The sequence below is a fragment of the Meleagris gallopavo genome, chromosome 12, assembly GCF_905368555.1.
Source record: "Meleagris gallopavo chromosome 12, MGAL_WU_HG_1.1, whole genome shotgun sequence".
Classification (NCBI taxonomy): Eukaryota; Metazoa; Chordata; class Aves; order Galliformes; family Phasianidae; genus Meleagris; species Meleagris gallopavo.
In genome coordinates, this window is record NC_139415.1 from 7524924 (window position 1) to 7550853 (window position 25930).

The following is a 25930-nucleotide window of genomic DNA, read 5'->3' on the forward strand; positions in this document are numbered from 1 at the left end:
TTATTTCTACTCTGAGCTGAAAACTCCAACTTGAGTTGGAAACTTGTAGCTAACAATAATGACATGCATATGATGTTCAGTCATAATACATGTATACTGCAGAATGCTGCGTGTTGCATTATTACAGAATGTTATGTCCATGTACATTAACAAAATGTGTGCATCACTGATTATAAGTTTCTGTGATCTTGACATGCATCTTACATATAGAAAAGAGCCAAATGCTAGGCACTAGGCATCATACTTTGTGCTGTATTGTAACCCGTACACTAGCTTCACTGGTATTTAAATCTATAGAAATATAAACAGTATCAAATAATATGACTAGAAACGGTTTCTTCATACTTTATTTTACAATTTATCACTAAATATATTTACAGGACACAGAGTTTGTTTAGTGCAATACATAGTAATGTTGCATAAGTACAAACTGTTGAACTTCTCTCTAAAACAAACAAACAAAAAACAAAAAACAAACCCCAACATAAAACCCTGAACCAAAACCAACAAAAAAGCCAAAGCTTAAAAAGTCTCCAAAACAAAAGAAACAAAGCACTTAACTGAAGTTACAGCTAAGTATGTAAAGCAATGTTAATAACTGAGTGAAATTGCTACCTGCATTGTTACTTTTCAGAAACAATTCCTAGAAACAAACCACAAACCAGCTTTGTATTCCAAACTATTAACCCTTCTGCAGTACCTTATCATTTAAAAATGGTTTTTGAATACACATATACTGTACTGTATGACAGTCTTATTCTACAGATACCCCTTTAATAGAAATATGATATTACCTTGGCAGTTTTGAAGAACAAAGTTATTTCAAGATATCAAACGTCAGTAACAAACTCTAATAAGCACAGCTTCTTGAGAACTTGCTTAAACAGCATTTCTTCACAGTGATATTTATGAAAGGTTGGAAAAAGAGTAGCATAAAATATTTCCATCCTTTTTCATTTTTATGCAAAAATCATTACTTTATACTGGTAATTATAAAATTACAAACACTTCTATAAGTAACTGCATCTGTAGTAATGATAGAAAAAGTTATCAGTAAGATACCTAAAATGAGGCTAGCATAAAATGATGATTTGAAGAAAATCAGCTATTTCTTTTTTTTAAGTAATGGGACATAAATTAAGTTAAAATATGCAACACAGTGGTTTAAGAGAGACAGACTATTAATCAATTCAAAAAGCTATTTATTTATAAATGTTAAAAAATAAAGGGATTGAGATGAGGCAAAATCAGCATTTTAAAATATATAGTATATCATTTACTTTTAATGTTAGTTTTAGTTTTAGTTTTGGCACTTCATTGGAACGATTACTTTAACAAAGACCAAAATATGTAGAAAAGATATACAGCTCCTTGACATACTTTGCAAGTATAGTACAGAAGTACTGGCAAACACTGAAAACATGGTTAAACATTCCCACAAATTTGCACATGCATGCACTATTCAGACAACAGCACTGAATCTATGTTCTTACAGTGATAGTCTTGCATTACTTGACTAATTTAGGCTGTTTCTTCAGCAGATCTCGTTTCTGATTTAAGTCTTACAAATTCTCTAGCAACTTCATCATTGGTCCTCTGAGAAAGTATCCTAAGAATTGTCAACCCAGTCTCATCTACAAAGATATTTCTCAGCAAGGGATACCAGGATGCACAGCTACCTTTCTCTGCTATTTTTTGCAGCTGAATAACTGTCATTCCTATAATACGATCTTCCCTAGCAAAGCAGTAATCTTTCACTGAGAGATGAAGTTCATAGGCTCCTGGTTTATCTTCATTACTCAAAATGCTGCAAGAAATAAAAATACAAAGTTGGAACAAGAAGTTTAGTTTCATTCCCCTGAGAGATGAGTGTGCTTTAGAAACGTTGTCACAATGAAAACGGTGGCGGAGGCTTTTTTTGTGTTTTTTTTTTTTTTTTTTTACAACAGATTATCATTTAGTTTTGAACCTTCTGCACATGAATATCTCATGTGCTGCTGATCACGCAGTCCTTTTTCCCACAGGGCTGAACAGAAACGGAAGGAATTTAGCAGTTCTTTCAGCATCTGTACTGCTGTTACCTTTCTCCAGAAAATACCTCAAATGTGCAACTATTTCCTCAACTCTCATAACTATACAAATACTTACACAGGCATGCTTAAATCATAGATAGCTTCTGTTTAGGTGTTACTTTCTTCGTAGGTAGGAATAAATTTTTTAACTTAGATTTTGCTCATTTTTTTTCCCAGCTTAGTAGTTCTGAATTGTGCAACCAGGGAGAAGTAGTTTCTCTGCTGTCAAGTACTATTTTCTGAGTGTAAATTCTATGCCTGCAATGTGAAATCCTACAGCAGTGTTTGCTGCTGCTTCTGTCCTTGCTGTCTCCCCCCCTGCTGTGAGTTGGCACCTGGTCTTTTCAGTCTCCTCAAAGTGAGTTTTGTGCTCACAAAACGCATCTGAGCTGAACTTCTGTTTCTTTTTGTTTTGTCAGGTCCAAATTAGCTTGAGGATGTGCACTGTTTGCTTGAAGTTCTGTGTTTAATATCTATCGATATGATTGGTAACAGACGTTGCACTGAGAAATTAATAGGAAGCATTTTCTTTGGTGTCAGTTGATTTAAATAACTGCCAACTTATCACAACTGTTTTATGTATCGGTCTCATACTTTGTATTTACTTACTGCTAGTGTTGTAGCTCCTAGATAGGAATGAAAGAAACTTAAACTATCCCAGTAATTTTGAAACGACAGCAAGAATGCGCTTTTAGCATCTTTCATCCAGTAGATCTGAGATGTTTTTAAAGTTTAATGGAAGAGTTTAAAACCCCAACCAAACAAGAAGCTCTGCAAGCTCATTTTTAAAAGTAAAATTTATTCCCTTCCAAGGCTATTGGGGATCCTCTATGCTGTATTAAAAACTGGCCTGAAAGCTATATATAGCACATGTGAGACAGCAGATATCCCCATGAGCTTAGAGGCTAGTTACGTTTAATTAGAGTTGTACCTACTGAAAAACCAAAGCAAACTGGGGAGAGTTTTCCCTGTTACGCAATTGCTGCAGTGGGAATTCTATCATGGCATGCTTATGTCTTCATCCTGCCTGAAGTCAGAGCTCATTTTGCAGGTCACTGCAGTCTCTTACGAAGAAGAGCAGTTACAAAGGGGGCTTGTTTCCTAAAAATCAGCAAGTATTTTATTTTAGTTCTTCACGTCCTTTACTCTGTGTTCTGAATCATGTGAGCAAATACAGGACAGGGTAGCTCTGAGAAAGCAGGTTTACAGTATCGTTTGATTTAAGGTAAATAAAAGATATTTGATAGACAGTGTTAATCCTTGTGCAATGCAGTCATTCAAATGGGATTTCAGGTTTTGATTTATGTGAAAGAAATATTTAAGCTGTAATCATAGGAAAGATCTGAGCATATCTATAAAATAACGCTGCCATAAGCTTCAGAAAGAAGATGCAGTTCTTCTCACACAGGTGAATGTGTGTTTAGCTTTTAGGAGACAGTATTATTCATAAGAATGAAGAAGGCTGTACATAATTTACTGTAATTTAATTTGGATTTTTGCAACTATTTCCATTTAATCTAATTTTTAATTGCTTCTATTCATGCAGTTGTATATGAAACTCAACATTGTAAATTTTGTGTGATTTTAATAGCTACAAAAAAGTAAAGGAAACATTTTCTCTCTCTACATTTCATAGGTTGCTACTTCCATTTGCAATGTAATCTCAGTGCATTTAATATCATTTTTCTGGAAAAAAAAAAAAAAATTGTGTGTGAATCATAGAGTATGATTGCAGCTGATGCCCCTCATCCTTCCCAGGCAGCTCTAAGGAGCTGAGGTTCCCAGGAAGTCTGGGAAACAGTTCTGAAGAGGTTGTGAGAAATATTCGACTGGAGAGTTTGGACATGGAGCCTGCTTTGCTTACATTTTTCCTAGGGCTTTCTTCTTCACCTTGTCCTGTTATGTTCACATAAAAGCAGTCTCAGCCTGCTTGCTGCTCAGTATCCTTATAGGTCACTTACTGTCACAGATAAAGCAGTGGGATAAATAAAATTACTGGCAACCGGCCTCAAAAAACAGCTTCATGGTCATACACAAGAAAGCGAGCTCTGTCCCCCCACTGTGTGTGTGGGAATTTGGTGCTTGGAAAATGAATCAGTTTCAGTTAATAAATAAGGGGATGATGAATGGACAGGTTAAAGGATGCACTGTGAGGAAATACTAAATTTAAAACTTCAGGTATTTAGAGCTTTGGGCATTAAATAAAGATAACACCATTCACGAAAACATACACAACGCTTTAAATATTTAGGTATGTCAATAGAGATAATGGCCTAGCTGTAAGAATTAATACATCAGTCCAGATAACTACTTAGGCAAATCGTTTCCTAGGAACACAAATACTTATTCCTACGTGTGGAAATGAATTGCACGTTTTAAGCAGTTTTTAGAAGATTAAAAGCATAGTGGTTGTCGTTTGTCTTAATTTATAACTGTTCTACATGAATAAATAGATTTGAAGTGATTCTTATGTACTATGGGCTGTGATATAACCTTAAGGGTAAGGCTGTATTTTTGTGTTAAATTGCAAGAAATTCGGACAAAATTTGCAGGAAATATGGATTAACACACAAACAAAAAACCCAAAAAACTTACAATTGGAAAGTCTCATTGTATTTTGGTGACCAGGTGTTGCTTTTTGTCTTAGTTCCGTGTTTCCTTTTCTTGTCACTTAGGTTAGGACCTAATACACAGACTTCCACAAATGGCCGGAACATAGCTGTTGTTTGCCAGTTGAGATTATTAATTGCTACAACTAGAGGGGGGAAAAAAAACAAGGAAAATAAAATTCCATTAGAAGGACTTCAATTAATTATCCGGTATGACTGTGTACCTAGCAAAAGGTGACCTGAGAGCTTTTTTCTGCAGGAAGCTGCATCAGGGAAGGGTCATTAGGAATTAGGTCATTAGTTGGTATTAGGAAAAGGTTCTTCATGAACAGAGTGATCAAGCATAGAACAGGCATTTAGGGCACCAAGCTGATGGAGTTCAAGGAGTATTAGGACAATGCTCTCAGACATGATGTTTGAATTTTGGGTGGTCCTTTGTGAAGCCAGAAATTGGACTTCAAGGTCCTTCCGAGTCCCTTCCAACTCAGGATATTCTATGATTCTGCCTGGCAAGCTTAGGAGGACCTGTTCTCTGCCAACTCCTGACTGTTACGTATAATTACACAAACACTTATATATATATTTATGTGTATATTTCCAGTTATAGCAGCAGCTAATACAAACGAATTTTATGAATAATTTACATCAACAGCTCTCTTGTCTGCTATATTTGCTGTAACTCAAAAATCAATTTTTACTAATCTAAGTGATAATTGGCTTGATTTGGAGTTTGTATTGTGCAGAACAAAAGAATTTTATTTGTTAAAAAGGGAACACTTTAAATATTGATGCAGTGAGTTATCACCCACCTCTCCTAGAGCTTGTGGAGCATTAAACTATATACAACTAATTCAAAAGTACATTTTGGAAAATTATATACAAGTAATTCAGGAGTGTAATCTGGTAAATTAGAATTTATTACTATATAACTTTGTATAACAGATTTTGTCTACGCTGGGAGGCATAGGCAGTTCTACTTAGCTTGTGCTGATGTTGAGCAAGGAAGAAGTACAAACCTAATCACTTGAAGCATACTCACAGCTTTACAAGTACTGTAACACTTATCTCTTATTATTTCACTGTTGGTATGTTTTAATTAGGATTTAATGCCTGGGAATTTTAGATGTTATTGCTTTACTTCTAAAATTAGCTATTTGAAACTTACCTTTTACAGTAACTTTATGCTCACCAGTTCCAGGATGTGTAGAAAGATCCACCTGTACAGATATCTCACCCACTGAATTATTAGTGGTTTGGCCTGAAAATAATGGTAGGTTAGCATGATTGGCTTATTTGGAATATCAAGAGAAACAGAACGTGAAAGATGAATGATATTTGTAAGGAATTTGATGTGCCTTTCACATTCAGATGGGAATTAGTTACTGATAAGTGATTTTGTCACAGAAGTGCCTCTAGCAGTTGAAGGTTTCTATGAAGTGCTTCAGTAAAACAAGAAAAAACTATTCGTTAGAAGCCATCTGCTCTCGTTGCCATTAGGTGTGTGTGTGCATCTTGATATGCATAAGTTTGTGGTTTTGTAAATATTTTCTTTCACGACCCTTACTGCAAACGCTCAGACAGCTATTTCTCCATTGCTATTGATGAATCCTTTTGGTGTAATCCGTAATTGCATTCTCTATAGTGGTTGAATATTTCAAGGTCAATTAAACAAGCTCAAGTGTTACTACTTCAGAGAACAAGGTGAAGAAATCCAGTGCTCAATTAAGTTGTTCAGAATCCTTGAATACAGCTCCGTGCTTTTCTGCTTTCAAGTGAATTTTGCACAGAATTGTCACAAAATAACTTTCAGAATTTGAGTGTTTTAGCAAAAGTGCAGAGTCTAGTGTCTTAATCTGGTCATGGCTGCTACTACTGAATTGCAGGGTTACCTAAAAAAACGTTGCTGCTAAATGATTCCAGTATCAACCAGATAAAGTAATCCTGAGATGATTTTTTTTTTTCTTGCACAGCATCGTTGGAACTTGTATCTTTGAGTAGTATAGGACTGATAGAAGTTTCTGCTTCTTGAAGCTTTATTTATTGTTTAAAAGAAATTGTTTCAAGTGTAAAATGCTTTGTAAATTTTTTTCTGTTAAAAAGACATGACTTACAAAAGACTTCATTTTCATTATACACAGTATCTGTGATGTTTCTGATAGAGCTACAATCAATCCAACCTGCAGAGCTATGTGAAAACTGTCAGTGTCTTCCCTTATTTTTTTTTTGAATTCTTAAATTGAATTAAATGAAGAAAATGCATCTTTTGACATCTAAAACTCAGAAGGCAGACTATCACTGCTAATATTTCAGGACTCCTCTGTGTATCTTTGTTACACCCTTTACTTTCTGATACTGTAAAGGAAATTGGAGAGAGTACAGACTGGCGCTTCTAGAATGTTAATCTATCCTGTTACATCATGTTGCGAAATTCCATGTTTTGGTATTGCTACACACTGGACCAATATCAACATTAACAAGTTCCCTTTTGGGTGGTGGACTTTTTTATGTGTGATGGAATCTTTTGTCCTGCTGATTAAAAAAGCTTTTACTGCCAAACTGCGTAGAAGAGAGCCATGAGTTTGCAACATCTACTAAAGCATAGAAACATTGCATGGGTAGGATTAATTGAATATACTGGGAAGGAATAACAGATGTTTCCAAACTCTCTCCAATTCAGAGTTTAACAACAATTTACCCTGACTGCAGTGGAAGGTGAGCCAGGGTGATCCTAAGGATCACTGAAAATATCAGCAACTGTCAACTAGTTTATTTAGCTTCTAGCTTAAAAACCAAAACCCTTTGTGCAGAAATCAGGAATGCTTTGGAAGAAAATGATTAGCATTTTCATTAGGTAGGCTGTGCAGCAACCTATGGGTGGTGTTAATAATGGAGAGCACACTGTTAGTAAGATTCATTAGATGCTACCAATATCAAATCTATGAATTTAAGAGATGAGTCCTTGCTTTTAAAACTTCTTTTTTTTTAAACTGTGCAAAGTATTTCTTCGCAAACAGCTTCTAATTGATCCTTTCCTTCCTTTTTTTTAGTGGTCTGTAATTCACAGCAGTGCTCTAAGCGATACTGCAAATATACAGTGGGATCAGTCTTGTGTGCAGCACTGTTTGATATGGTTATAAAGAAATCTGTGTGAAATGTCATACAGTTTTATATTGAAAGCAGCTGACATTAAATGACCCTATAAAATTTGTGCAGCAGAACATCTCAGCTGTAGAGGCAGCTTCTGATGGAATATAGAATATGAGCTTTCCTTCAGTTTACCAGCACATCCATTTTGCATTTGTTTGCTCTCACTGATCTGCTGAACAAACTGAAAGTACAATTCCAGAACATTCATTATTTGCTTATATCAGTTTTTGTTGACATGGAGGAACTCTGAAACTTCATTTTGAAGTCTCAGATCTGTCTGCTGTTTTGCATTTTTTCCTTGCTACCAGCCTTAGTCACAGCAGAAATTAATGATTCTGATTGCACTAAAGAAAAGTCCTTTCCTCCTACTACACTTGAGATCAATTTAACAGTAAAAAAAATCTAGCCCTGTACCACAGAGGATGATTGCAGTTTTCTTCCTTTAGTACTGTACTTTAACTCACTGCAGACTTAACAAATATACAAATAATTCTATTTTATGTTGGAAAACATTATGATTGCTTATCTGCTTCTGCTCTAGCTCTAAACTGTGCTTTAGACTTTATTTGCTTCCTAATATAAATGAAGTAAAAGACAACATCCTCTTATTGGTTGGTTTTAAAATGATCACCTATGTTCATTTAGACTGCAGTCGTTCCATTGCAACAAAAGGCTGTAATGGAGAGAAGTGCACTTCCTGCAGGAAAATGGTTGCTCTTCAGCGGGCAACTAATTCTGTCATCTAGTCCTTAGCAGGTGCCTTTGGAAAAATGGGAACTTGTGGACTCTGCTAGGGAAAATCTGACAGAACGTAAGGAGGAAAGAGAGCAGTAAACATTTATGTTTACTGCAACTAAAGCAGAAACTCATGTACTAAACACTTGTGACCTTATTTTTGTGCCCAAATTAAGATGGGATTTGACAAAAACTCTTTTTCTCTTCTGTTCATCCGAAATTTCACAGTTGTCTCTCATTTTGCATTACCATGCAGGTGTTTGTTACTTGTCTTCAACCAGTTGACATGGATCTGTATTCAACTTTGAATTATTCAGGCTATAACTTGCTTCTCTACCTGTGAGCATCCTGGCTCTCTGATTTCCCAATCTTGCATCCCAAGTGAGAGGTGATCCTTTCTTACTGACATTTTCAGCTTTCCTTTAACTTTATTTGATAAGCCTTCCTCTGTCTATAATGCCTCCTTCGGTCTGTGGGCTTTGTTTTAGTAGTTTTGGAGCTAGATGCTCTTTTAAAAACTCCTGGAGTTTTGTGGCTTCTTGACATTTTCCTTCTCCCGTCTAGTCACAAAAGTTGGTGAAAGTGGTGAATTTTGTAGTGCCTTGGCTTCAAAATAGTCAAAGATAATAAGCTAGGCTCTGAAATAGTCTTTAAAGATATACTAAAAGGTCTTAAATACATGTGAACCATCATAAATTTATTTATTTATTTTACTCTGGTTTTTAAGATTTTATCTCTCTGAGGATTAGAAATCTAGTTTAAAGGAAAAACAACTAGCTACAAGCTAATCATCATGCATGATATGTTTTTAGTACCTGAGACAGAAAAGCTCACTAAGCACTGGGAGTCAGGCAATAAAAACAGCTGAACTAGCAGCATTACCCTGTGGTAACCCTATCCTACCCCATTTGCCTAACAGGCCTAAATTCAGCATAAATCCAGCTATTTAATGAAATACCATACCAAGGTTTTCACCTCATTTACTGTGTAAGGTGTAAGGAAAAAATTGGACATATCTTCAGGGTTCCTCAGAGCGTGATGCTACAGAAATTACATAAGCTGTGAAACCAACATATTAATTTAGACATACACTGGGCATCTTCTGATTAATGCCAAAAACTATGTGCATGTAGATCTCTAAAAGTAATGCCTCCTATTCATTTCCATGTGAACTACAACAGATGCAAAGAACACAGCGATGCATTACTTTTGGAGCAGCCATTATATTTTGCTGGGGTTGTTCTCCTAACTTCTTAGATGACGTATTCTACTTGAATAGTCATTCTATTGTTTTATTTTTCATGGAATCCTAAGGCTGAGTAATTTGGAGGAAAATCTGGAGTGCCTGTTTTAAAATTTTTTTATGTAATGCGAAGAGTAAATTAAAGATGAATTCTCTGGATGTAGGAAGCTGGAAGATTTTTTTCCTATGTATTTAGAGAGGGAGAAGGCAATCGGTGAACATGTTTTTTTTTCTCCTAGTACTGTGGAGGAAGATGGCTTACTCCTAATGCAAGAAAGCATGGGACTGGTGAGAGAACGCTTATTGTCCCCTTTTACTCGTGCTCTCAGTGCACAAATGGAAGAGGAGAAAGATTTCATCTATGCTACTGAATGTGAGATGAAGTGCTGTTATGTATGTGCTATTAAACCACATACAGCACTTGGCTGTGAGCAGCAAACGCTGCTTAATAAGGTCTGAGTAGCTACTGGGCTGACGGTTTGCAGGAAGGGCAGAAAGCTTTTAGCTGTTGTTGCACAGTCTGGGAGAGCTTTTCAGGTAACTTAAGGACACGTACATTTTACTGTGATAGCCCTGTCCAGGGCTGCATTCTTCGTCACACATGAATTGGTAATGATAACCACGCTAACTATAAAACATGCTTTGGTTGAATTTAAGCTGTTTTTTACAAACTATCTCTAATTGATCACTTATGGGGAGAATTCTTATTTATGCAATGACTGACTTTAAGCAGCCATTCTTTAAACAGGCTTCCACGAAAGGATTGAAAGGATTTAGGAGGTCTGTATTTGATTAGAAGACATAAATAATTTATCCTAAGGATTATTTTGTGTGAAGGTATTAAGGTTGACAGAAGATTCTGCAGCGTTTCTACATTTCCCAACTGTTTGAAGCCATGCTATTAAATACATGATATTGTTTGATATTTTGTAATGTCACGTGATGTTATATGAAGAATTCTGAGGAAAATAATACCAAAGCTATACTAAAATACTAAATACTATTATAGGTTTAAGCATAAGATACTCATTTGAGCGCCAGGCTGGAACCAGCAGCTGAAGCTGCTTCATCTCTGCCTAGTATAGACCATCCCTCTGAATGCATGATGAGAGGGCTGGAAACCGTATACCCCTGTTATGTCCCTGTGTTTTATTTAGGCCTCTGTGAGTTTGATCAGTGACAAAACATGAATGAACCGGCTTTTATTTGGGAAGTTCACTTAGCAACATCCAGATGTATCTGTATGTCTTAAGTAGTGCTGCACAGAGGCAGGCGTAGCCTCTTTATAGGTCTCTATGTGTATTCTGCAGTGCACTGATAACATTAAAACATCCTTTTTTAAAGTGATGACATATAGCTGATGACTTTGTTATACATTATTAACAAAACATTGATACTTTTTGAATGCTTTTTTTTTTTCATTTTTCAACTGATGTGAAAGACTACCTTTTTCTGCAGCCATTTAAACACTCAAGTGGGGAATGTAGTATGAGCTCTGTGTTGCAAAATGAGTATTGATTTTCTCCTTAAGCAGTACAAACTCTTTAAAGTCAAGCTAAAAAACATATTGCAGTCTTTCATCTTTACGAAACATTTACAATAATGCTAGCATTCCCTTTTGAGGCTTATAAAATTAATCTGCTGTATATGCATAAAAATTATAATATAATGGATATTTCTGATATGTACCTGTTTTAGATGCTGGCACCTACAACTCTAGCATTTACTTTGGAGAAATTGCTGGTAAGTAACGGGATCAAATTCAGGACACCAGAATATTTGAGGTGAGGTCTTGTTATGTGGCTTATTAGGACTGGATTCATCCAAGCATTATTAGATGTGATGCTAATCAGATGTAAACATTCATGGCACAGACTGTAGTTTACAAAATTAAGATAGCTAATGTATAGTAATGGTAAGCTGTCTTTTGTATATATATGTCTTCTTCTTGTATAGAAACCTTGGGGCTTTCCTTCATGCTACTCTGTACTGACTTGCTGATTTCCACGTGGCTATCAGCCAACTACGGTGTGTTTTAGTCATACAGCACTGAACTCCCAAGTCTCGCATCTGAGCAGGATTTTGCAGTTCAGGCTGGGCAGTGTACTGGTACTGCAATTCTAGAACTGATTAATGCTTGGCACAGGTATAATATGCACATTTGATTATGTTTGGTGGCAAAAGGTGATAAAATATATATCTGAGTTGTAGTCTGAATTTATAAGGAAATTTTACCCTACAGCTGAGTTTATAAGAATCAGGAGGGGGGAGGAAATATGTTAAGGTATCCAATCCAAAGATGATAATCCTCAGGAGATCAAAGTCCAATGGAAGCAGAATCAGAGATCTGAACTTGAGAGTGTCTTTTTGTACTGATGCTGAAGATACACACTTGGCTGTGCTTATATGCTCGTAGTGGAGGTATCAGTGACCATATGGTGTGTAAGATACTATCACTCAGGACTTGAAAGGCACATTTCTTCGCTAAACTACTATAAAGTCTTCAAAGTCCGTTAGTTCTGTATAGACATTCTTTTATCTTTTTGATAGAGACCCTGAAAGCTACCTGCTTCAGGAAATGGCTTTTGGCGGTGTTAACACTAGTACTGGGAGAACGTGCTTACAACGGGGTGTCTGATGCTGCAGTTACCTGGACGTTTTCTAGTTGATATTGAACCTGAGTTTCAGAAGTGTAACTAAATTTCTTTAACAGTTTCTATTTTGTTGCATGTTAAACTGTAAAAGGGTTTCTACCAAGCAACAATTTATTTGCAAAAGAGAAAACTTCTCTACTAGTCTTGCGTTTGGGAGTTGAGATTGAAGTAGTTTAAATGCTGGTAGGTTTTGTTCATTTTTCTGGAAATAAAATTCCTTAAATAATTTGTTTATACTATGGGGCAAACATAAGTAATTATCTCCCTCCTTATCTGATTAATACCTATGTTAAAATTCATAATAATCAGAATCTCAGAAGTATTTAATTTCCAAAATCTGAAAGCGTGTGGCAGGTGTGAGACAGCAGCACAGATGTAGTTAGAGAAGAGAAATCTCTCTCTCCCCCTATGCTATGAAGAAAGACAGATGTTTCATAAGATGGCATCTGACATCTTATGAATATCATGTTAAAGATATGCCATCTTGGTATCTGTACATCTAAAAAAGTTGTTTCAGAAAACACTTTCATCTTTCATTTTCATAGTGTAGTTACAGACTTGTTTTCGCAACATTGAGTGAGGATTGAATTCATGATATTTATCACAATAATCCCATAAAAATAGTGAATATATATAAAATAAATATACTGAGATATCATTAGTTATTTAAAAAGCAGCTGCTGCTTTGTGCTCAGAATTGTCTAGTTTTGAGTATGCTCTTGAGGCTATGGAAGCACTTTGAAAGGGAAAATCCATCAGGTTAAGATTGTGAGAGTTAACTTATTTGTCTCACTTTCTTGATAGTTTGCTTTTAAAGCATGGATTAGTAACAGTATAGTTATTTGGTGAAGTACATGAAAAAACGCATAAATAACTACAATTATCACTGGGTGTTTATTCTGCAAATTAGGAATGTTTTTATTAGTATTGCCCATAGGAACAACTTCGTTTCCAGGAAGCTCTTTAGGAATGTGTAGATGCAAAGAGTTGGAATCAAAATTATAGATCAAGCAGTCTTCCTTGTTCAGAATTGGTGCAAAAGCATGCTTATTGGTTGGCTTATTTGAATGCTCCTACTGAATTTAAAAACCCTGCACATACAAGAAGGTAGTATCAGGTACCAGAGCATACAAATTTAATACAGGTCTTACCCTTTGTAGGAGTAAAATCTAATTTCTGCTTCTCATACTGATTGAATGCCTTTTTTTCCCTGAGAATTGTGCAGCTTCATCATGGGAAGTGGAGAAAAAAATTCTGTGGTTAAAGGTAAGCCTGATTTTTATTCATTTATAGGTTAGTGTACGGTAAATACTGAGAGAGCACAGAGTGTGATCAGTGCACATAAATTATTGAGTGGTTGGATGTTATTTTGAAAATGATTTATTAACATATTGAAATCAGATGTAAAAGCAGCCATGGATTTTTAAAGAAGAAACACTTCTCAAACAGCTATTCTCACATGACAGTTGTGCCTTTCTAACATAACCATTGTGGGTAGAGGCGTTATTTTCATTGTAATGGGTGCCTCCCTGGAATGAGATGTCATAGAGTAATACTAGTGGATGCTGCACTATTGTTATTTCTGGAGCTACTTATATATTTTTGTTTTGTAGTTGGTAGATGACCAGTGAGTGTGTTTCCTTGTAGAGAGGTCATATTTAAGTTAAGTTGAAACAAAGCTGTATGTGAAGAGAGAAGGCAACACTTAACACATTGGGCATGGCGCTGGAGCTCATAAAGGCTGGTTCAGCAGGAACTAGAAAAATAGATGACTCTTATATATTGATATGATAGTAGAGCTCTTATCGTCAATTTTCTCTAGCCATCTAATCCTGGGTGGCATATAGCAGGATCTGACTGCAAGAAATGCTTCAGGAAAGAATCATTGGCTATACTGTGAATGATAGTAGATAATCTAATCAATGAAGTTAAAATCTAGTTAAAATGTATCTCTTGCATCATATCTTGCAATGCGTTAATATATTTAAAAGGTGGATTGATAGTATGCAAATGAATAGATGGTAGAATATGTCTTTCACCTCAGATATGCGCATGAGTTCTTACAGGTAAATTGCAAATCCACTCTTGCACTGTTCCCGTAGAACTTCTGCATGACAATTTTGATGAACCAGCTGAACTTTTTCTCTCTACCATTTTAATTTTATATACAACGTCAGTTTCTAATTTGCACAGAGGCTCATTGTAACTGCATGGTAATGATACAGCTACAGTTGTGAGACTGGAAGTTGTTATAGATATGTTTGTTAGTTCCTCTAAATGAGATGTTAAAAGATGATGAAAAGCTTTGAGTTGCTTTTCCTTAACTTTAATTCCCAGTGGCTATGCCTCTAATAATACTGGTGTGCAAATATAGACCTGTAGAGAAATGAACACAGATCTGAGAGAGAAACCGTGATGAAAATCAGAAAATTCATGTTTGCTGTTCAGAGATAATAAAGGATATCTCCTTATGGCTACAACCTGGATAATTTTCTTTTGTTACAATGAAAATATGGAAGAGAAAAAGCAAAAAATACTAGTAATTAATAACATTCAGCCTAAATCCCTATTGTTAATCATTTCTGAAAGGGGAAAAAAGTCTATTCCTTATACTAGAACTGAGAAAATAGCAGTACAACTTTATATGAATTATTAACAAAGATCCTCAGCCTAATATAGGAGTTGTCCAGAAACTCATTCTTTATAATTAATCTTCAAGGCCAGCAGCAAAGCAAGTGTTTCTTGCCTTTTATAATGTGACATAATGTGTGCCAGAGGTGAAAGCAATCAATTTCCAGCTTAGCTATCCAATTAAAACTTCTACAGTTCTAATGAGTAGGAACAGGGTAGATGTCTGTATAATCAAACTGCATTATTTGTTGAAGTTGCTAAATGGCAATCTGTTTTAAAAGATGTCCATTGCATTTTAAAAATTGCAAAACTTTACAGTTCCTAAAATGAAGTAACAACTGTTTTGTTTGGAATATAACATGTTATCCATATAAAATCAGTTTCTGTATGCACTGTAGAGGTATGAAAACACAAACATACATCAATAAGGAAAAAGGTAAATAATTGCTTCTTTTTGGAAGAAAGCCTCTTTGCCTAAAAGAATAACCCTAAACACTTCTCCTCTTATTGAAATCTAAGTCCTCTTCTGCAATACACCATTAATGAATGGTATGTGTATGTTTCAATTTTTAGGGTGCACTACACCAAATTTCCAGAGCAGAAAACAGGAGCTTCTATGTTGCTGACATTCAGATTTCATAGTGAACTTGATACAGCATTCTTTCACCTTTGCTGTTTTGACTGGCTTTTGCAAGGGTGCCAGAACTGAGCTTTGATATGTAGGCATGAAAAATGATGTGATGTTCTCAGCAGAATGGTTTTAAGTCTATATTCTGAAATGCGCATGCACACAATTAGGGAGGATAATGCTGTACTGTTAGCCTCCTGAAACCTTCTATTCTTTTGGAAGCCATAGACGGCCTTCTAGAGGGAGAAGTGAGGGTTCTGTAATACAGAATTGTTGTACTACAGTAAGGCCCCATTACTTACTTACAGTCCCCTGTTCTTAATTCAAAAAGGAAACCTTAGGGGCTATGCCATGCTTTTTTGCAGTTACCTGAGGTAAGTAATTAATAGCAATCAGCTCTGCAAGATACTAATGTACTCTTTGAATTTGTTCTGTTTATGCAATTATAACATAACTCTGCATGTCCTTTGCAACCTTGTTTGCACGTGGAGTGCTTCTGTAAATAACTTGGATATTCAGTGGTCATGTAGAGCTATGGGACCTAGACACAACAAATGACAGTCTTTGCTTAATGTACTGATCATGTGATGATAGCTACAGATGGTAATCAAACCTCCACTGTTTGAAATTAGTGATTGATGTAGGATAACATCACCTGGGCAGATTTGTGGCAATAAATTCTAAAATACTGGTGTTTGGAAACTGTGATTAGCAAACAGTCATTTAGAACATTTTAAAGTTTAAGTTTGCATTTTTCTTAAAAATCACTTACTTTGAGACTTCTGCGTGTCTATGAATTTCTTTATCAAGGCATCAGTAGTTTGTGTGTAAAGACTAAGAGCGTATTTCAGGGAGTGTAGGTCTGGGCTCTTTTCCAGGAAGTTCTTTTTCAGCCCACTTCCTCCAGCATGGAAGTATTGCTAAAAAGTATATATTAAAAAAAAAAAAAAAAGTAAATTCCAACTTGCCTTTGAAGATAACATTGGCAGAGCCAGTTAGATTTGTGATTGTTGCAGTGAACTATTACCATTTCTACAATTGTTCTTCTTTCCATAAGTGAAAATTTAAGATTTACGGGAAAAAATTACACGTGTTAGTTTAACTTTTTTCTATCTAAAAAAATCTCTAAAATTAAGGCACAGTTTACAGCACAAGTAATGAATATATTCTTTAAAGTTAGTCACACTGACAAATGAAGTCTGCAAACACAAGTACATAATGTCACTGATGCTGCGGTCTCAGTCAAAGTTTGACAAATATAAGTCACATTGAATGGTACTGTTACTTCCTAAATTTCCTACATGTTCACAGTTCCTGCAAAACAAAAAAACAAAACAAAACAAAAAACCACAAACTTCCCCCTCCACCCCCCCCCCAAAAAAAATGGAAACTAGAATGATATAATGAATGAAAATTATCTCTAAGTTCAGATAATAAGATAGGAGAGAGAATTGAGGCTAGAAAGACAGTTTCATTTTTGGTAATATATTTGCTAAGATTTTTTTTTTTTTTTTTTTTTTTTTTTTTTTTTTTTACAAAATGATAACATGTTCTACTTAAGGTAAAAGATTATCCTTTTATTTTACTCTCTCCCAAACATTAATACAAAATCTATTATATTTTAACTATGTTAAAATATATATGAGCAACTATGTAAGTTGCTCAGTGAATTAATCTTGTGTTGAATAATTTTTATAGCTTTTGCTGCAGTCAGACTACCAGACATTTGCTTTAAGTCACTGTGAAGAGCTTGGATCAAATGGCTCTTGCTATATTAAACTGACCTTCATGGTTCTAGGGGACCATTCTACATTGGAATCTACTGTTTATGTAATTACATACTTGGTCACTGAATGGAAAAACATGTAAAACTGTACCTTTATAGTAGCTAGTGCTACTTCCATTATTGCACACTGCCTCAGCGTCAGGCTTTTGGCATCGTCTCGAATCACATGGTCCTGCAAAAGGAGTTAAGAATGTAGCTCATTATGAAAGAGAGACAGCATTGTGGCCCGTCTAACTTTGGAAAAGCAGAACTTTGAAGTACTCTCCAAACTCCTATGTTTAACAGGGATTAATTCAACTTCAGGATTACTTTAGAACAAATTATAACCTAAAGCAATTGTGTTGTTCCTTGAAAACATAGACTGTAGGGAAGAAAATCCAATTCTTAATACACAGTACCTATATCACTTTCTTTAATTAGTAGAATTTTCTTGTGTTCTGTGATACAGATGAATAGATTTCAAGTTCAAAAAATTATATTTGATGTTATTGAAGCAATTCCATTGTATTAAAAAACTTGAAACGTTAACTAATGTTGGTTAATGCCTCATATTAAAAAGGGTTCTTACTACAACACCAGTTAAATAGTCATAAAGAAACTACATTCCTGTGAACTTCATCTAATATAACGTCCTGTGACTACTTAAGCTTCATTTTTACTCCACTAACAAACTCAGTCATTATTTAAGCACAATTTTCTGCATTTTTATGTCAGTTCTGAAGTGAAGTTGGGAAAATTGATCAGTAAACAACTGACATTAATATTGAACATCTAAGGTGTCTATGAGAAAACCATATGGATTTCAGTGATGCGTTGTCGATGAGTTTATGGTAGAGGTATAAGTCATTTTTCAATACCTATTTTCAGTAGTGTAGGCAGAACAAATATACAAGTATTCCTATTTTTTTTTTTTTTTTTTTTCCCCCCTCAGAACTGCTTTCAGAAGTTCCAGAAGGGAACTGTTCCAGCAGGGAACACATCTCAATTTGTTATTCTGTATCATCTTGACCCAGCTAGTGATCATCACTTTATCACATAAGCATATCATCACTTAATCTATTTGGATGAGACTGTAAAATCATTAGTTGTCTGTGAACAGCTACTGCTACATTCAAGTTTACTACAGTAAATAAGAGTAATAATTTTGGCTTCACAGTCACCAATGTTTCATCTGTTTTTCTGTTAGAACAAGCCATTCACTGCTTCGTTTGGCTACGTTACCTTGAGTTTTGAGAGTTGTCCAAGATCTTTGGCTGCACTGAATATCATCTGGGGCCCCTGCAATCACATTGAAAGTTCAGGAATCAGATCAGTACAGTGTAGTTGCTTTGTATGTCCACATATCTTGTTTTCTGCTAGAACATTAGCCAAAATCACTGTTTTGCGAAATTAAATGAAAACTTAAATTACACGAGACATATTTATAATTTTGATAAGAAGTAGTTGAATCCCTTCAGCATGATACTTGATACAAATATTGACTTTCTGATAGCAGACAGAAGCAGGAGAAACTGCTAACGTTGTCTAATATTTTTAAACTAAGGCTGGGATTATTTATTTTATGCAGTGTATCAGTGTCAATAAATCCGTAAGTGCTATGCTAATATAGATAATCGCAATAGGAAGTGAACAGCCTGAAGAACCTGCAAAAGCTGAACTCAGAGTTAAAGTGAAATCCTTATCGTGAAACACAAGATAATGATCTAGCATTATGCCGAAGCTACTTTTTTAAGGGTACTGTACTGTTGTGAATTTAAACCTGTATTTTTGCAAAGCCAAATCCTGGCACGATGCCAAAGGATAGCGACTAACTCTTAGCATGAAATAAACAGTTTCCTACTACAATTTTATGATCACAATTTTATTGCAAGTACTCTAAGAAACATAATAAATATTGTGGTTACTTGGCAGCTCAACAAGACATAGCTCTGGATGTCTGGATTCCAGGAGAACAAAAGCAGTATGAATTACATAGTGTAAAAAAGCAATTTTTCACTAGTATTTTCTGTTCCTAAAGGTTTCTGTTTCCAGATCTCATTTCACTGTACATATACAATATAGGACTACAACTACAGAGCTACATCTCAATTTTTCATTAGTTAGTAGTAGGGAGAATAGTAAGATAAATGAGATAATTAAAAAATAAACTAGTTTCTGAATGCCTTTTACCCTCAGAGAGAAAGTAATACTCAAGGCTGCAAGAAGGAAAATCTCTTCTACAGTTTCCTACCTTTCACTTGATTTTAACTAACTGTGTACTCAGTTGTAACTAGAAGTAGCAAAATAAATGGAACCAGTCTCTGCCTTTGTCAGTCTGCTTCTGCACTACCCCCTCCTATGTTCTTGTTCCAGATGTCCACTCACAGCTTAATAAAGTATCAGTTTGCTAAGCAAGCTGTTCTGAAATGGGATGCAACTAGCATCACAAGTTACTACTTGGTGTGATTCTGAACGTCAGTAAAGACAACAGCAGTGCTCACAAATTGCTAAAGAGAAACAGAAATGCGAGTTCAGTTGGAAGTGAGAGATTCTTTTTGCTGTAGTTAGTATACAAATAATTAATTTTTAAATAGAGGTCAATTTTCAAGCTGTTCAGGGGAAATATGTCCAAAAATGTTGTTTTATAATCCTAACTGATACATCCTATTACCCCAGTGGGCTTACTCAGCCTTAGACTGGTAGTTCTGCATTCTTGGCAACCAATTAAAAAGAGCAGCACTGTTCTGTGATTCGTTACGTAACAATTGGTGTTGCATAAAGCAAATAAACAATAGCAAAACTCCTGTTTGAAAATGTTACCACATTTAAGCACTACTTATACAGAAGTAAGTGAGTTTTTGCACCAAAATTTTAGAAAAGCGAGTTCAAAATATCTGAAATATAAAATTGATATAGCCAGTGAAAGACAGCCTGTTTCTGATTGTGCGTATGTAATAACTACTAACAAATTCAGCAAACGGAGGCCTGGCTGGTCTGGTGGAATCAGCTTTACTCTAAAATTACTAAAATTTTAACTTCTACTTTAGCACAATCTTCCCATACCATGTTACATCTCCCCCTGCCCTTCAGCAATTAGATTTCATACTGAGTTTATTAGAACCCTTTATATACTGTATACACTTACAGTTTGATCTGTCAGCGGTGGAAGTACAATTTGTTTTTCTATTCTGTTCAAGACTATCTTCCATAACTCTTTTAGAACCCGTTTCAGAACTGTCTTCTCACAGATTTTTGCAGAGAGGCTTAAACTGGAACAAAAAAAAGAAACATGAATAGGCCTCCAAAACCAGCATTAAGCCTTCAGAGGTGCTGTGTCACTGTATCTTCAGATTAATGGCCATTGTGGCTAAGTATTCCTGCACCAAGAATTGTTTCTCAATAGTTTAGTTATTTCACACGTTTATAAATAAATACTTTTGGTTAATAGAAGGTTTTCTGGATTCATGTAAATCCGGACTATTCCTTTTATTGCTTAATATATTACTAATATGTATTGATTGAAAATGCACACGTGTGATGATATGTGAGATTTGATGAGTGAAATGATTTAACACCTCTAAGTCCCTAGCTTTAAGTTTTGACATATAATGTTGAGCCCTAAAGTACAAAAGAAAGAGAGGTTGTTCTGTGTATACAGTTTCACATAGATGTTGGTTTCTGATACAAATTCAGGGCTACCACTTGGAAGCATTAATTTCTACATCTCAGCATAGCTGTGCAATCATACTGTCTATTACTTAGATGGTCAAGCTAAGTTTTTAGAGGCTTTGCATCCTTGAGTACATTTATCTCTTTAAAAATACGGTCTGAAACTATCATATATGATGATATGATGTTACCATCATGCGTATTTTCACGAATAAAGTGCAGCAGTTCATAGGCATAAGAAAACATTTGAAAACTATACAATGCAAACATGAGTGAATTTTCACAGAACAATTTCTGATCTAGTCACATTAAAAAAAGATTACTGTAAAGTCATTATATATATCAAATCATCAAATCAATAGCAAGTATGTAATGAAAAGAATTAAGAAATAACTAAAAACTAAATCATATTAATAAATGTTTATAATCTTATTGTATATATAACCCTCTAGTAGCACATAACCCTCGAGTAAATTAACTTCTAGAGCTGGGTAGACTGCCAAAAGTAAAAGGCTGACATATAAATTTATAAGTTACAATTTTTTTTTTTTTTTTTTGCCAAGTTAGAAAATTGTGTGCTGTCCTCAACAGTATTACAACAATAGCCAACTCTTATCATAAACACTTTAAATAAGTGCTTCCCCATTTCCTCTTGGCAATGAAATTCGCATAAAACTCACATAACTTGCAAACCCCTCAAAAATGAAGCCTAGAAGAAATAAACCCTGAAATGCAAATCTGTATCTCTTTTAATTCTCTCCCCGCCCTTTGTGGTCCGCTTTAGACTTCGGCTATGCATATTACAATTGGGAGCAGTGATTTCCAGTCATGACTACAAGATAGCAACCTCATCTGTCCCATTTTGGTTAAGTAGTAACCTGGAGAGAGAAAAGTCAGTTCTAAATGTATTCTTAAATCAGTGTTTGATTCAGCTCTTACTAGTAACCCAGAGATTTTGGAATTCCAGTTGCTGCCTTCAGCATAGAGCTTTACAAATAATGGAAACAGACTAACTTACAGTGCAGAAAACAAAGAAACACTCCTTGACACTCTACATACGTTCTTTTAACAGGGTAGAGAACATGCAGAGCTGGTCAGAGCAAAAAAAATGTTCAGGGATGAGAGAGTGCAGAGCCTGGGAAGAAACAGACCCCAGAGGCTGGCAGGAATTCTGAACCTATTCTGCTGCCTCAGTCTCTCCAGACAAGGACTTCGCAGGATAGACTTAGCAGGCATCCTACAAACAAGGGCTTTTTATCTCATATAATGGCTCCTGGAAGGCACTAGCTTCCTTGAGCCCGTTCTTTGCTCAGCACCTTCCTCAAATCTTCTCAGCACAGTTCCAACTTTAACACCAGTTCTATCCTCCTGGTTATGCTTCTTGTTCTACTTTACTTTAAGGAAGAATGACACTCCCTCCTAAACACACCTTTTTCCAGCTTCACTTTGAAAATTTCTGCCCTGGAGAAATATACATAAGAACCAAAGTGTTAAAGGGTAACTAACTCATATGCTTAAAGGTTCACGCATACTTATGCCACTCAGGATCTGAAGCTCAGGATCAGTGTCATGTTGCTTGGTCTCTAGGCCACTGCTGTTTCACAAATGCCAGCAATGATGTAGAATCACAGAATTTTAGGAGTTAGAAGGGACCTCTGAAGATCCACCAGTCCAAGCCTGCTGCTAAAGCAGGTTCCCTAGAGCAGGTTACACAGGAAAGTGTCCAGGTAGGTTTTAAATGTCTCCAGAGAAGGAGACTCCGCCACCTCTCTGAGCAGCCTCTTCCAGTGCTCTGTAAATCTCTCAGTAAAGAAGTTTTTCTTCCTGTTCATATGCAACTTTCTGTGCTCCAGTTTGTGCCTGTTATGAGCAAGGACAGCAGGGTGCTTAGAGACAGCACAGGCATGTGCCTTTCTGAACAGCTGATCCTGTCACTACTGGACGATGAAGAGAAGAGACATGCTTACTCTCAGGGCCAATGTGAGTTTGTGGCACTATTTGAAAATTTAGTTCTTTAATAAGTGAAAAATAAAAGTATAAAAATTAAGCTGTTCTGTAAATTAGTGTAAATCTTTCAATAGTGGCTAAGCTTTTAACATCATGGAAGTACTTATAAATAAGCAGGAGACACTGAGTGCCAGCCTAGTCAACGTGGTAAGACATTTCAAGATAAAAAATATACTATGTTCAGCACAATTTTCCTTATACAACTGCTCATGGAGCACAGAGCAGACACTAGCTCTATTTCAGTGCCTCAGAACATGACTAGAAATAGACATATATACTATTTATGGGAAAGTTTCTTAGTCTGAATAAACACGATAAGCATAGCATCCTGTACATATGTGAACACTACAAATATTATTAAAAATACTGCAAACATTTCTAGGTATTATCCATGCTTCAGGTACAGCCAAGTATATATCCTCGACTAGTGTGATATTTCTAACGTGCCATACACATTAATGAGTCACACTTACGTTTTGTCCAGGAAATCCATGAGGGGCCGAAGTACAATCTCTGCATCAATGGCTGCGCTGTTCTTATTGGCCGCTGCAGTCCCATTTCCTCTCATTTGATTGAGTTCAGAGCTCATTTGTCTTATGCAATCTTCTATAATAGATTGGAAACTATAGGAGAAAGGAAAAAAAAAAAAAAAAAAAGAAGAAAAAAAAGAGAATGAAAGAATTCTGGGAGAGAAGACAAGACAGCCTACTCTAGGGAACCTGCTTTAGCAGGAAGGTTGGACTGGATGATCTCCAAAGATTCCTTCCAACTCCTACTGTTCTGTGATTTACCTTTTTGCATCAGATTCTTCAACAAGAATCTTTTTTCTACAGTGAAAATGAATTTTTCCCCAAACACAACGTACTTCAGGTGCTACAGTTGGAAAGCTCCACCTCCTGTGCATTGTGTTTTGATTTATTTTTCTTGTTTCAGTTCTGTCATTATGCTTTTCATGCCCTTGCGGTGATGTTAAGTAGTTATTTTCTGGAAGCAATAGATATATTGGAATCTGCAATTTCTTAGAATCATAGAATCACATAGAATTTAGGATACAGTAGACTACAAGCTGGCAACAACTCCAGGTTTTTTTGTATGTGGAAAAGGTGACCAGAAATCATTTTTTATTTTATGGCTAATACGAAACAAGCTTTGATATTTTTCTTGAGGACAAATAGAAAACTTCTGTTGATTTTGCCCTACTTGGCTCACTTGGACATTTTCCTAGGTTTCACACAGTCAGTACTACCAGAAACTTTGGAGGAAGTTGGCACAGCTGAAACAGCTAAACTGTTTAAAATCATCTTTCAACAAAAAAACCCCAACATTTAGAAGTTTATACAGACATCTTTTGAAGGACTCTCTTCTACTTGAACATGTGTGTGAACAAGTTGCTGGTCCTCAAGTTGGGTCATTTCAGTTTATGTGCAAATCATTCAGTTTCCTAATCAATACAGTAGACACATCTGGGTTACATTCTAGTATCACTGATGTGATGCAGGCTTCAGTCAATACATTTAAACACTGCAGAACAACAGTTATTCAGAATCAGCAGTTCAGAGGCTGAATAATGCCTTTGCCCACATAGTAATTTGTTTGAGAATTAGTTTGTGAACAGAACTGCGAAACAGAGGCCATAAATATACCGAGCATTTAAATGTGAAAAGATAAATGGCAAAGATTAACTATAAACCTGCTCTTGAAGCTGCTCATGTAAGTACTTGTGACCAGTCCTTCCAATAGATACAGACTTTGCTTAATGATTACCACTACAGCACTAATCCCTCTTTGTTAGATTTCTTTCTAATTTGAAGCAAAAATAATTTGCAGTTTCTCATAGCAGAGACACACTACTGACGCAGGAGCACGTTCATTCAAAAGCTCACACTGATTAATCAAAGATTTTATGAATAAGTCTCTATCTGCAGACAGTTCTTGCAGAGCCATGGGTCTGCCCAATTACAGTGACCATTTGAAGCAGGCTCAACACAGGCAGATAGCTCTTGTTTTCACAGATCACGTAGAAAAAGTTTTCAGTTTTTTAACATAAACATGGCCAGAGAGAAAAGTTAACATAGCATCACGCACGTGGAAACCAGCACTTTTTTTTTTTTCTAAAAAGCAGAACAAAATTTCACAGCCTCACCTCTGTAACACATTTATGCCCACAGACCATTTTCAGTTTTCCTTGCAGAGAGGTTACTGCTGCATGTGTCAGTGTTTGACATGCACACACACACAAATGCACGCTGCTTCATCAGGACAGGAATGAACTGTATCTCAGGAAGTACAAACATCTATCAAGACAGGCAACGAGGCAGGCTTATGAACAGAAATATATCTCTAATATTTGAAGTAAAATAAGTGATTACCTTGTGGCATACGTTACACTGAGTTCATCCAATACGTTGCTAAGTTTTGCTTGAAGTTCTTTTAGAACAGCACTAGCTTCTTGATCCAACTGCAAAGAATAAGTAATGTTATATTTTTCTTATAAAATATATCTTGGGTTTTCTGTTAAATTAGCACGCTTGGAATTATATGCAATGATACACTGCACTATGGAAAACCAAGTATGGAAACACCTGTTACAAGACAGGATTATTTAATAAACCTAAAAATCCAATTGCCAATTAGAGAAAAACATTTAATTGCAGTAGTGAAAAGATTAAAGTGTTGGAAATCAAAACAGTGCCACTGTGCAATGACTTTCTGTGAGATAGTGCAGGTTGTATCAGAATAGAATTACCACATCAAGACAATGGTATTTACA

At 35.7% G+C, this 25930-nt stretch overlaps 1 protein-coding gene across 11 annotated transcripts in view; it reads right to left on the bottom strand.

Annotated features, from left to right (window-relative positions):
* Positions 1–321: 321 nt before the first annotated feature.
* UNC13C (unc-13 homolog C) overlaps positions 322–25930 on the bottom strand; it is a 171847-nt gene continuing 146238 nt past the window's right edge. For 10 of the 11 annotated variants that reach the window (XM_085234277.1, XM_085234275.1, XM_085234280.1 and 7 more), the window contains 9 exons: positions 25530–25618; positions 23634–23783; positions 20630–20753; positions 18727–18783; positions 17597–17677; positions 16492–16639; positions 5847–5939; positions 4668–4827; positions 322–1807 (listed from right to left, as the gene is read on the bottom strand). In XM_085234277.1, coding sequence (XP_085090403.1) covers positions 1522–1807; positions 4668–4827; positions 5847–5939; positions 16492–16639; positions 17597–17677; positions 18727–18783; positions 20630–20753; positions 23634–23783; positions 25530–25618 — 1188 coding nt within the window. In that variant the 3' untranslated portion in view covers positions 322–1521. Of the gene's footprint in view, positions 1808–3936; positions 4033–4667; positions 4828–5846; positions 5940–16491; positions 16640–17596; positions 17678–18726; positions 18784–20629; positions 20754–23633; positions 23784–25529; positions 25619–25930 lie in introns of all 11 variants that reach the window. The other variant, XR_014885973.1, reaches the window with a different exon arrangement.